This window comes from Equus caballus, chromosome 16, assembly GCF_041296265.1.
Source record: "Equus caballus isolate H_3958 breed thoroughbred chromosome 16, TB-T2T, whole genome shotgun sequence".
Lineage (NCBI taxonomy): Eukaryota > Metazoa > Chordata > Mammalia > Perissodactyla > Equidae > Equus > Equus caballus.
The window spans coordinates 12,564,616-12,577,650 of NC_091699.1; the positions used below are offsets into that span (position 1 = coordinate 12,564,616).

Consider the following 13,035-nt stretch of genomic DNA (forward strand, 5'->3'; position numbering starts at 1 on the left):
TCCCCTTGCATCGCTTTGCCTCTCGGTGCCTCTGGACAGCAGGTGTGCGCCCGGAAGGTGAGACAAGGGGCGCGCTCCCCCGGGCAACACCCGGGGCTCTGTGCATAAGGGGGGGCGCAGACGCAGCTGGAATCCGCCCAGGACAGAGCTCGGGGTTGGCCGGTCGGGCGCAGAGAGAAGTTCGGGGCTGGGAGGACACCTCGGCACCCTGTGCAGGTGGGGGGTCGAGGGGCCCAGGGCACAGACAGATGGATGGGGCTCAATCGCCTGCAGAGGAGGCGGCTTTGGTTCTACGATATTTTTAAATTGAGTTTTGAAGGGACACGTTAGTGACCTGTTGGACGTGCTCCTCCTCGTGGCTGAAATATGTAATTGCTGTGGCACTGACCAACCAGAACAGACATCCAAGACCCAGTTGACCTTCAGTTTCTGGGTGGCAGGGGCATTCTGGAAATTCCCGGGGAGGGGCTGGGTTGGCATGGGGCATTTGAGGGCCACCTGGAGGGCTCAGGGCAGCAGCTATTACTCATCTGTCGCCAGGCCCAGTATTCCAGTATTTTAAGAAATGATAGGGCCGATCAGCCTTCTGCCTGAACACTGGGGTCCTTGCCTGTGTCCCCTGAGAAAACACAATGATCTAATGCTGCAGGAACCCCCCAAGGGCCGTCGCAGCTCAGACTGACCCTGGCATCATGTCGTCCTCCCTCACACACCCCTGCTTCTGTCCTCGGCTTGCTCCCTTTGTGCCCAGCCTCCTCTCTCCCCAACCAGCACCACCTCCAGGCCATTCCCCTGCCCAGCAGGAAACCGGCCCAACCCAGGGGGAGCCAGGGCCCCAGGACATCCTGGCTCCAGATTTTTAAGAATAACAATAAAACAGCCCAGAACAAAACAGTGCAGCCTTGGAGCCAGCCCAAGCTCAAGGTTAAGAGAGAAGCTAAGAAAAGCCTTTCTTGGAAAGAGCCTGGCATCTCCAGGATTGCTGGAGGAATTTCCAAGAGCTGAGCGGTGGGCAGGGGCCGGGGGCGGGGCTGGGCAGGCACAGAGGCCTGGAAGCTGCAGGCTCCGCCTTGTGCAGGGGTGTCATCTGAGGGTCGGGCGGCAGGTGTGGCCACAGATTGGGGAGGGGTCCCCAGTGTGGGCTGGGCTTATCTGAGACGTGGCCGGGGGTGGCAGAGGGCTTCTGGGTGGAGCTCAGGCTTCCTCCCGGCTCCTTGTCTCCTGTCTCACCACCTCAGAAACATGGACCCCACTGCTCCCAGGATAAAGCGCTAGATCTTAGCTTGGCACCCAAAGCCACCATCACCTCTCCAGCCTCATCGCCCACGCCCCAGAACATGTCACTGCTGCCCAAGCGCTGTCACAGCTCCTTGTCTACGAATGCCTCGTGCCCCACACCCTCCATCTCGCATCCTCTGCTTGGCAAATCCTTCCTCGTGCCCACAGCCCTGTCTGAACGTCCCCACAGAGCCTTCTCCCATGTGAACTGTTCTCTGTTCCTGTTTCCCATGATGCACTCTCCTGCCCACAATCTTACCCACTCTGTGGGGCAGGTGAGAGGTCTTGGACTCAAGAGAGGGCAAGCAACGTACCCAAGGTCACACAGCAAACCAACATCCACCTGGCTTTCAGCCTCTCGTCCTCCCCACATAGTCTAGCCTCAGGGTCCTGCATGCTCACCACAGGGAATGGCCCTTTCGTCTGGCAGGGGCGGATGACCACGACCAAGGGGACACACAACATGGAGGACAGGGCCAGGCTCCAGCCCAGCCCGAGGGCCCAAGCAGACTTTGTTATAGGTCAGGGGTATGTACGTGATGAGCAGAAGCCAGGACGGCCAGAGGCCAGGGCAGGTCTGAGTGAGGCTGTGAGTGCTTAGCTGTTCTGGTCATGGTCTCACAGCAAGGGGCGGGGTCCCCTGTGCACGGGCTCCAGGAAGCACAGGACACTGAGGACTATCCATGATGGGCCAGGCAGCGGTCACCTGGTGCCCTGAGCAGAGACACTGCTGGCCGCAGTTGCTGCAAGTCTAATGTGCGGGTGGGAAGGGGCCTGACCGCCTGACCACCTCACACAGCGCAGAGGAGGGGCTTTTCCAGAACCGGGCTCACTGCGGGCAGTCTCACTCTAGGGCCGTCCCTCCACCTCTACATACTTGGCTGTCCAGCCCAAGCAGGAGCAGCACGATAAAGAAGAGAATGGACCAAAACGTGGGCAGCGGCATCATGGTCACAGCTTTAGGGTAGGCGATGAAGGCCAGGCCAGGACCTGAAGGGAAGAGGAAGGGGGAGGGGCAGAAGGGAGACACATCAGCGACCGAGCCGCCCGGGTGAGCACGGAGCTCACACAAGACACTTGGGTCTGAGGCAGGTCTCCCAAACCCAAAAAGCAGGGAGGAGGAGCCAGGTCTGAATTCTTGCCTGGGGGAAGACACCAGCCCCTCTCACATTTGGGTGGGGCGCACTGGGGCTCAGGCGGGGCCCGTGTTAGCATCTGTCTCCTACACTCAGCCCAAGTGGCCCCCTCACACACCAGAATCCGGCCGGACACTGGGTATCCGGGTAGAAGACGGGACTGAGCGTGGACTCAGTCTGCCGGCTTGGAAAGGGAGGGTCTCCCCCAAAACCAGAGCCACTGATGCCAATGTTTGCTAGAAGGAAGCCAAGGGGGAAGGCTGTGGTTATCTGAGGACTGAAGCCCGTTTGCAACCACAAGGTTTCTACCTAAACGCTGCAGGAGTGGGAGACAAGAGAACACAGAAGCCGGCCCCGCAGGGGCGCGTCTGCAGGGGCGCATCTGAGACCCCTGAACAGCGTCGAGGCGTGCGTGTGCGAGACCCCAGGCCCGAGAGACCCGGGCCTCCCTTCCAGCCCTCATTCCTCCACCTCCTACGCACAGCACCACATGCCCTCACCGGGCCTCAGTTTCCCCGCCTGAGAACTGAGGGGCAGGTAACGGGAAACGGCTCCCAAGGAGCCTTCTCGTGTTCAGGTTCCCAGATGCAGATGCCTTTTCCCCAGAAAAGGGCTTCTGGCTCCCTCAGAGGGGCCTCTGCCGGGATCTGGAGGCAGGTTGGGGAGACAGGAGCCCATCAGCTCAGGGGGCACCTTTCTGACTGGAAACATTCCAGGGCCTCAGAGAAACGTCCCCTCCTGTCTGCAGCCAGCCTGAGAGAAGACGCCGGGGAGAACTGAGCTGTGACCGAGACCGGTGGGTCCAGGAGGCGGCAGGAGCAGCAAAAACAAGGACGCCTAAGGGGCCTGGGCTGAGAACATACAGTAAAATCCACGACTGAAACAAAAGAGGTCAAGAAATGTGAAACAGAAAGGGCTGGAGGCCAGGATATTTAAAACAGATATCAGAAACAAAATGAGCGGTTTAAGAATTAAAAAAACAACTTGGAAATAAAGTGGAGCCAGAAAGTACATCGTACAGCGTTAACCACAAATGTGGCGGGCGAGGCAAGTCCTGGAACAGCCCAGCGTCCACTCGGCCTGAGGAAAACCCGACGGTGACCGAGTGTCCTCGGGCGGCGATGCTAGAAAACCCCACGAGAAGTGGTGGGGGGTGCTCGTACCCACCCCAGAGTCCAGGTTGCAGCCTTTCCACCTCGACTGGGGCCCCTGGTGCCCCCACGTCAGCTCTGGCCCTGACTGGTCAACGTCACCGCGCGAGGGATCAGGTCCAGCCGACTGCGAGACAGATGTGAACCGGGCCCCCACCTCCACCCGCAGCCCCACCCTCGAGGAGGTTCTCAACGCACCCATTTCTGTATTTCAGTTTTGCCTTCTCCAGCCAGACCCCGGGAGAGGGCCCGAGCGTCCTTCTCTACAAGCGCACAGGGCATCAGAGGGAGAAGTCCACGTGGAACACGGCGGCCGCCAGCACCCCCGCCTGCCTCTCCCAGCAGAGGATGAGCGCCACCCCACTCTCCTGCGGCTAAGTAATTACCTCGTTCAAAGATAATTACTTCGCTCAATACGGTGCTTGTTAAAAGCTTATGCGAGAAATAATCGTGTGGGCTCTTCAGACATCACGTGGGGAATCAAGGACAAGGGCTTGGACAGGACGGGAGGGAAGAAGCAACTTAGGTCGACGACACACACGTACAAAGACACCTCGCTGTCCACACAGGAAAGTCTGTTTCATATACTGATACGCATCTCCCCGCCCAGGCTCCCTCCACACTCCTGCGGCTCCCCATCCTTCAGAACTGGGAAAAGCTGCAAAGGAGGCGTGAACCGTCCCCTCCTCGTGCTAACTGCCAACTGCCAAGCAGGTGGTCTTCTGGGGCTCTCAGGGAAGTAAAACTATGTCCAAGGTCCAATCTGGGACCGGGGGCAGTGGAGAGAGGCGTGGGGCCGAGGCGTGGACTTGCTGAGCTCGTCCTGCAGCGGGTGTGAGGATGGGAAGCGAGGAGGAAGGCAGGCCCAGGGGTCTGAAAGGTCAGAGGAGTCCAGACAGAAGGGCCAGAGGTCGTCACATATGTCCAGGGTAGAGTGGGGAGGCCGGAGGGGAGACACGATCACGTCTGAGGGGCCTGCCAGCATGTGGGGACTCCTTGTCTAGGAGACCCCAGCTCTGACCCTGACCAGCCCGAGCAAGGCCCTTGCTCTCAAGTCGCTGGTCTCCTCACCTGAATGGACAAGGCTGAGGCAGCCCTGACCCCCAGGGCTGGGGTTCTGTGGCTGGGGAACCAGGACACTGCCCCTCGTGTCCAACAAGGGCAAGGGCAACGCCACGGTGGGGACGCTGGCTCTGCCTGACCCTGGTCTGTGGTGGTCCCTGGAGCCAGGACCCTCTACTCTCTTCTGGTCCTAAGAGGAGCCTCAGCCCAGGACCTTCGCCTGCCTCCAGGAAGCCGCGGAGAGGCCGTGAGAAATCAGGAGATCGGGCAGGGTGGGGGGAGCGTGGGCGGTGTGTAAAGCAGGTAGGGGCCACCCACGCTCTGGCCCCAATTTCTCCTCCAGTGCCACTCTCTGCCTAGCGTGGGCTCACCTCCACCGTTTTTGTAGCAGAGGTATGGGAAACGCCAGACGTTGCCCAAGCTGATGAAGCCGCCGGCCACAGAGAGCACAAAGTCCATCTTGCTGGACCACTTCTCCCTCTGCGGGGGCTTCCCCTCGGCCTCGGCCTCGGCCTCAGGCCGCGTGCCCGGGCTCTTCTCTGGCGATGGCTTCAGGATGTCCTTGTGGAAGTCTTTCAGACACTGCAGCTTCTCCTTGGTGGCCATCTCCTTGCTTTCTACGGGGGACAAAGCAGAGCCCACCGTGAGGTCATAGGGAGCCCATGTGTCTTCAGCACAGCCTCCTCCTCCTCACCCTCGGGGCCGGCTCTGACCCGCCCAGGCCTGCGGCAGGGGCCCTGCCATCGCCCTGTCCGTCCACTGCTCTGACAACATCCTGAGGGAGTAGGACTCCCTCTAGGCAACCGTGGACCTCGTGATTCAGGAACGGACGGGTCCCATTCCCCAGGCACCTGCTGACAGCGGCACCGGGGGCCCATGTTTGTTGTCCCCGAATGTCATACCTCGTCCTGCACCTGCAGGCAGATGAGCATGAAGCCGCCCTGGCCTGGCATCCTCTCTCACAAAGCACGACACTCCCCAGGCCGTTCCAAGGCACCTTGCAGATAACAGACTGCCTGCAGTTTCTGCAAATTAACATGCTATTTCCAGATTTCGGATTTGCACAGAAAATGACTGCTCCCATTTCACTCATTCAGCCCAGTGCCCGGCCCACAGGAGGGGCTCGTTCCTAACTGTTTAAAGAACAGATCAATGTAAACAATTGGTGGCCGACTTTGGCCTCAGTTAGGAAAGTGGCTTCTGTTGCTGAAACCAGGAGTTTGCTGGGGAAGGAGGGGGAGGGGGGAAGACCACAGGAAAGTAGCTAAATATTCCCCAACTTAACCAGCCCCCACGTTCCTGCCGCCCCTTGGGCCAAATTGCAATGAAAGTGCTTAAAATTTAGCTTTTGTACTCTCTGGTACTTGGGGGACATCTTGGTGGGGGGGGTCCATTTCAGAAACCAGGCTCGCCCCCCCCCCCAAAGCTCCCTGGGGTCTGGCTTCATGCCTGCAGTACTCGGCTTACACACTAGGTGGCAGTGCCCACCACCACTGCCACCAATACCACCATACCTGACTCAGCCACATCAGCAATGTCCACCCCTTGCTCTTGTGCCATGAAGCCCAGGATGGAAAAAACTGCGAAGCCAGACACAAAACTGGTACCACTGTTGAGGCATCCCAGCAGCATACAGTCCCTAAGTCACACACGTCAGGGAGCAAGTTAATTCACAACGCGAGGAAGCCACGCTCCCTACTTCTCTTTAAACGTCATCAGCATTTCCAAGCTCCACCAGGCCCGCCGGCGCGACACTTGCCTGTACGAGTTGTACTTGTACTTGTTGTAGCTCCCCAGCGAGGTCATGGCCCCCAAGCAGATGGCATAGGAGAAAAATATTTGGGTCCCAGCATCGATCCATACCTACGGGGGTGTGGGGGGCAAGGAGAGAGAGAAGGGGCTGTTAGAGCCGGCTTCCTGGAGGAGGCGGCGTGGGTCCTGCCACCTGGCCACGCAGGACTGCACCTCAAAGTGTGCAGACTCTCGAATGCACTTGGAGCGTCTGTGCTGGAATCCAAGGTGCCTTTCCAGTGCTATTTTGTGGGTTCAAAGAGTAAAGATTTAGCCCAGTGCCAGACACACGGTGACCTGTAAGTCAAGGCTGCTACCACTACTGTGATATTGTCCTGGGGCCCCTGAGTTGGAATGGGGAATAATTCCCTCACTGATTACGGGGGTAAAGCCTCTCTCCAGAACCTTCATCGGGCAGGTCCTGATGGCCACAGAGCTGCCTTCCCAGCTGTCCCTTGATGCTGGCCAAGCCCCCGCACATCCAAGGACAGTGCTGAAGGAAACCTGAAGCAGCACAGGCCCCTGGAGGCAACTGGAGGCTGGGGACCAAAGGTCCTTAAACGGACCAGTGAATCTCCCAGGGTTTTGTCCAAACCCCTGCAGTCACGTGGCTGGGGGCCAGGAGGTGGACACTCGGAATCTGCCCGTCAACCTTCCAAGAGGCCACCACCTCTGAATTCCGTCCTCGGCCAGAAGCCAGCAGCTCTCCCAGCCGACTCTTCCCCTCCCTCAGTCAGCCCGGCCGGCCGCTGAGGGCAGAGGCGGGGTCAGAGGAGGAGACTAGCTCTTGAAGACTTCGCTTACCTGGCTCAGCGCCTAAACGAGACTATAACTGGCCCGTCTCAGGAGTGCTCGACATGAAAAGGGCCACACACAGCTGGAAAGGCCCCCGAGCGCAGCGAACGACCCGCCACAGCCCAGCAGAAAAGGAGCAGGGGCTGATGGCCCAGCTAGATCTGCACACGGAGGAGCCACAGAAACTGTGCTGCCCGCTTAGCTTCCCCCACACCCTGCCCTGCCCGCCGGATGGGAGGGAGGACGGGCGGCCCCGCGGTACCTGTGGGTCCTCAAGGCGGCTGATGTCGGGGTACAGGTAGAACTTGATGCCTGCACCTGCGCCGGGCAGCGTCAGTCCCCGGATGAGCAGCACCAGGAGCATGGCGAACGGGAAAGTGGCCGTGAAGTAGACAACCTGCGGGGGATGACAGGGATTCAGGGGGGCCTGTGGCAACACCTGCCGCTGTTGGATTCAAGAATCTCCTCCAAGGCAGGGGGTCTGGAGCCTAGCTTGCTGTTTCACTTGCTGTGTGACCTTGGGCATGCTGCTTAACCTCTCTGGGCCTCAGCTGTCTTATCTGTAACCTGGGTATAATACAAGTATTAGTGAACCAAAGTGGGTTGGCTTCTTGGTGAGTTGAAATCAAAGCCTTCACTAGAAGTAAAATAAAATTTATTTGCTCTGCTCACACAGCTGACAGGCCTGTTCCTTTCACCTAAGCCTACTTTCAAAGCTCCCCCTCTGTGATCCCTGTTCCTCCCCAGGGCTCTAGAAAGGAGGCAAGTTCTTTGTGGGTGTTTGGATGGACTCACAAAGCTCTGCTAGAAGCTGGGGGAGGCGGTGTGAAGGCTGGAGCGGGAGGTGAGCATCAGGCCAGCGGCTCATACTCCATGGACTGAGCAAGTCCACCTGCATCGTGTGGGGCCTGGGCAGGTGCCTGCAGGGCAGGACATTTCTGAAGACAAACACTGCTAATGTCTTCTGGGCCAGGAAAGGGAGCTGGGGCACTCAGAATAGGGGTTCCGGAAGGGGGGGCACCCAGGACCCCCCAGGAGAGCCCAGTCTGGGGGACGGGCAGGGGAGAGGGCACGGGTGAGGACTGACACCCTGAGGACCTCATCACTCCTGTGAACTCCTCCTCAGGAGCCCTCGGGCCTCCGAGAGCAGGGAGCGGAGCAGAGGACGGCCCCTGTGCAACAGGGGGGCCACACGGGCATTTGAGAAGGGGCCGTTCTCAGTCTCTCTGGAGGTCGTGTCACTTGAGTTCCAAATGCCCGAGGGGAGCAGTTGTACCCACTATGAGGACATCAAATAAACAGGTTCTCAGGGCTGGCCATTCACGATCTCATTCAGTTTAGGCGGCTCTACAACCCTGAGGACAGTGCCCTGAAGTCCAGGTGAGGACAGTGAGGCCCAGAGAGGGAAAGGCACCTGCCTGAGCTAGAAGTGGCAGAGTGAGGGTTTGAATCCAGGCAGCCAGGCCATGCCCGAGGCAACGAGGCCCCGGCCGGCACCCGCGTGGCCGGCTGAGTGCCAGTGTCCCGGGTGGGGTGGGCCCCGGGCGGCGAGGCTGTGCCAGGAACAGCAGAGGACGAGCAGGGCTGTGGCCTCGGGCTCCATTCAAGCAAAGAATGAAGCGCTTGCATTTCTTTCTCTGTAAACTCAGCTCTCCAGAGGGGGAAGCTGAGGAGGATGAACGTGCTTGTAACGCCTCTTTGTCTGCAAGTGGAAAACACGTCCACAAGCCCTAGGGACCCGTGAGCACACACGGAAGGCCTGCATGTCATGATGGAGACATGCACCACACCAGTGAGGGCCGACTGAGCCTTGCTCGCCCACGGTGTCCCAGCCCCGGCCCTGAAGTCTGGCTGGGGCCAGTCAGCGGGCAGCCCCCTCTTCTGCGGGCCTGCTCCTGCGCCAGGTTCAGAGAGGTGGGGGACACCTGGAAACAGCAAAGTCACACACAAAAGAGAGGGGGCATCATCTCGTGATGACGAGGGATCACCCCCTTCCTTAACTCTGTCCCCGCCCCTGGCTCTCGGCCCCCACGCAAGGCCTTCCCTCAGTTCTTTCCAGGCTGAGGGGCCGCACCCAAGTGCGGAGCCCCATGTCTGACAGCTCACGGAGCGAAGGGAAGTGAGGCACTAATACATTTTTGGTTGGCCCCCAAGCACTGTGTTCGAAGGACTTCCCTGTACGCCAGCTAAGAATTCCCCGCCTTCAGGTCTCCATATTCTGCCTTTCTGATGTCTGTCCTCTGTGTATACTCCTGTAGTTATTGACTGTACTGTGGTACACTGTGAAAATGCCCCTAATTCTCCACTCTTCTCATAAAGACACAGAGCGTATTTCCCCACCTCTTGTACCTAGGTTGGTCTGGTGGCTTTCTCTGGCCAATGGGACGTTAACAAAAATGACACAAGCAGAGGCTTGAAAAGTGCTCCTGAATTGGGGCATTCCCACTGGTTGATTCTGGAATGCTGAGCCACGATGAACAAGCCCAGGCTAGCCTGCTGGACTAATTGGCACCAGTTTCCCCTGGCACCCCAGCCACCAGCCAGCCAATCGCCAGAAGAGCTGCCCTGATGCCCTACATCTGAGCTACCCGTGAGGGAGCCCAGCACAGACCAGAAGAACTGCCCAGCCAAGCTCAGCCCAAACTGCCACCAGCAGAACCATGAGCCAAATAAATGGTCGCTGGTTAGAGTCTGGGGTGGTTGTTACACAGCAAAAGCTAACTGATACGTATTTTCACTGTGTCTACTCACCCTTTCACTTGAGTAACTACCTCGGCTTCATGTGTGCGTCCTTCTCTGGGCAATAACAGCTTTGATGTGCTCACTATCTTTTTCCTAATATACATCATTTTCAGACACCATAAGTACATATACCTGCCTTTGGGAAACAGTGCCTACAGAGATCCCAGGGGTGTAGGGACGATTCATTCCCCTTGTTTGACAGTTAAAGAAACTGAGGCTCAGAAAGGGGCAGTGACTGGCTGAAGGTCCAACAGTCAGTAAAATGGTAGAAGTGGGATTTGACTCCAGGCCTGTCGGAGACCAAAGGCATGGATTTATCTCCAAATCTGTACCCTCCTTCCACCGAACCCAAGATAGTTGTTCCCACTCCCCTGGGGAGGAGATGAGGGAGCTGGCTGTCCTCTTTGCACCCACCCCACGCCCTCCCCTCCTTCCTTCAGTGAGGCCGGCCTTACTCCCAGAACTCGGTGACAGGGGAGGTGAAGTTGCTGGTGTTGAGGCTGTCCCACAGGCTCTTGTTCTTGCGCAAAGTGTCCTCCAGGCACTGGGGCGTGTTCCAGCTGTGGTTGCAGTGCGCCCAGGGCAGCTCCGACTGGAAGGACTGGAACAGGTAGTATGTGGCCCAGGCCAGGATGACAATGTAGTATATATTCAGGAGGGACACGATCACGATGGAGGCATAGCCGATGCCTGCAGGGATGAGCAAGCAAGGGGAGCATCAGGAGGGAGGCCAGCCCTACCATGGCCACAAACTCATCTGCAAGGCCCTGGCGTCTCTAGGCCTGGGACCAGAAGGGACCCTTCAATAGTGAGCAGCAAATATTTGCAGGATGAATGGATGATTGGATGGATAGAGAGGTGAAAGAATGGATGGTTAGATAAATGGGAGAGTTGGATGAATCGAAGGATGTATGGAGGAGGGCTAGATCAATGAATGGATGGTTAGATAAATGAATAGCTGACGGATGGATGAAGAGATGGATGGTTGGTTGGATGGATGGTTAGATGGTCCGATAGCTGAAGGCTTGGGTGCTGGATTGATGGATGATACTCGATTTGTTAGATGGATGTAGGGATGGTGGTTGGTTGGGAGATTAGGTAGATGGATGGATGGATGAATGAGTAGATGAGTATGAATGGATGGATGGATGGTCTAACTATTAACTAGTTTAATGGAAAAAAGGATTAATGGATGGATAGATTTATATAGATAACTGAATGAATAGACACACATCCTCCCATGCCTGCCAATTATAATCATAACAGTATTATCTTATGAGTGTATACTCGGTACTAGGCATGGGACACAATGTTATAATAGTAATAAAGCTACCGTTAATTCGGGGCTTACTATGTGCACAAAGCACTTTTATATGGCTATGCCATTTTCTCTTCATAGCAACCCTACAGAGTAAGCATGTTATTTCCATTTTATGGATGAGGAAATTGAGGCACAAAGAGATTAAGTGACTTTTGCAAAATCACAAGAGTTGGCAGGAGGAGGGAGTGAGACTCGAACCCAGACAGAAAGGCTCCTGAACCCGAGTGCTCGTCTCCTGCACTGCGCTGCGAAGCAGCTGCCAGCTTACCGACCCTCCAACAACCCAGAGAGGCGGGACAGCTGGCACGTGTGGAGCAGTTACTGTGAGCAGCGGTGTCACGTGTATAACGTACTGGCTGCTACCTACAGTCAGGCACAGTGCCAAGTGACTCACATCCGGCTCCAATGTACCTGGCAAATAGTAGGTACTCCACAAAAACTGGCTGAATTGATGAACACCAGGCCCGGGTGACCTCTGTCCCATACTCACCAGAGAACAAGGGACAGATCTTTTCCCAGCAGGTGATGCCCCCTTCAGAGGTGTACTGGCCTATGATTACCTCCAGGAAAAACACAGGCAGGCCGCCCCCAAACAGGAAAATAAAATACGGGATGAGAAATGCACCTGCAGAGAGAGTAGAGCCGGGTGAGGGTCAGGCCGTGGCTGTCGTGGGGCGAGGCCGCAGGAGCTCACGCCCAACCTTCCCAGCTGGCGGAATCCCAAAGAGCGAGTGAGGGATGCAGAGGGTAAAGGCCAAACCCTTGGACCTGGTTGAAAATTCTCCAGGCCCTGCCTATCTGTCTGGCTGGCATCACCTTCCAGGGTGCCCTCTCAGCTTCTTCAAACCTACCAGGTGCTTTATGCCTGCAAGCCTTTATTTAAGCTGTGCCGACTGCCTGCCTGCCTTCCCCATGTCTGTCCATCTGAGTAAGGACTGGTTAGCCCTTAAGACTCATCTCAAATGTAACCTCTCCTTGACACCTGCACCTGCCCTTCCCCACGCCCACCCAGGCCAGGAGGTGGAGAACTAGCTGGGAGGGTGCAGTGATGAGAAGCGAGAGGTGGGCACCTCCAGCTGGGGGTGGGAGCCAGGGGAGGAGTGAGGGGCAAAGAGTCAAGGCAGGGGTCCTACCTGGTGTCCACTAATGGCTTCAGCGGGTCCATAAACCCTTTGAAACTGTGGGCAACTTGGGTCTATGTGTGAGTGCTTTGTTCTGGGGCGTGTCTAGGGCACTCATCAGAGTCCCAGAGGCGCCTGACACCTACAAAAGGTTAAGAAACCAGGCTCTAAGGCGGGACGTCCGGAGCGGTGGTTCTCCTAACTCGGGCGGCACGCGGCAGGCCCGTCTCTGCTGACAGATCAGCCCCTGATGAGGGGCGGTCACGAGAGGAAGCAGCTCCCCCGGCCAGTTCTCGTCAACTCTTTCTTTTTTTCAATTATTTTATTGAAGTCATAATGGTTTATAACATTGCGTAATTGCAGGTGTACATTATTGTTTATCAGTTTCTGTACAGACTGCATCGTGCTCACCACCATGTCTAATTTTTATCCATCACCATATAAATGTGTCCCTTTACCCCTTTTGCCCAGCCCCCCAACTCCGTTCCCCTCTAGCAACCACTAATCTATTCTCTTTGTCCATGTGTTTGTTTATGTTCCACATATGAATGAGATCACATGGTGTTCGACTCCCTCTGTCTGGCTTATTTCACTTAACAGAATACCCTCAAGGTCCATCCATGTTGTTGCAAATGGGA

General features: G+C 56.9%; 1 protein-coding gene across 1 annotated transcript; it reads right to left on the reverse strand.

Moving 5' to 3' along the window:
* Nucleotides 1–2,127: 2,127 nt before the first annotated feature.
* LOC100054787 (sodium- and chloride-dependent taurine transporter) lies at nt 2,128–11,917 on the reverse strand (the record flags this gene model as incomplete). Its single annotated transcript, XM_070238360.1, is given in 8 exon segments — nt 2,128–2,154; nt 2,156–2,268; nt 6,142–6,266; nt 6,387–6,490; nt 7,476–7,610; nt 8,352–8,385; nt 10,411–10,645; nt 11,767–11,917. Coding segments are annotated over 8 exon segments (924 nt in total), but the record flags the coding sequence as incomplete, so codon positions are not given.
* Between the last annotated feature and the right edge of the window lie 1,118 nt (nt 11,918–13,035).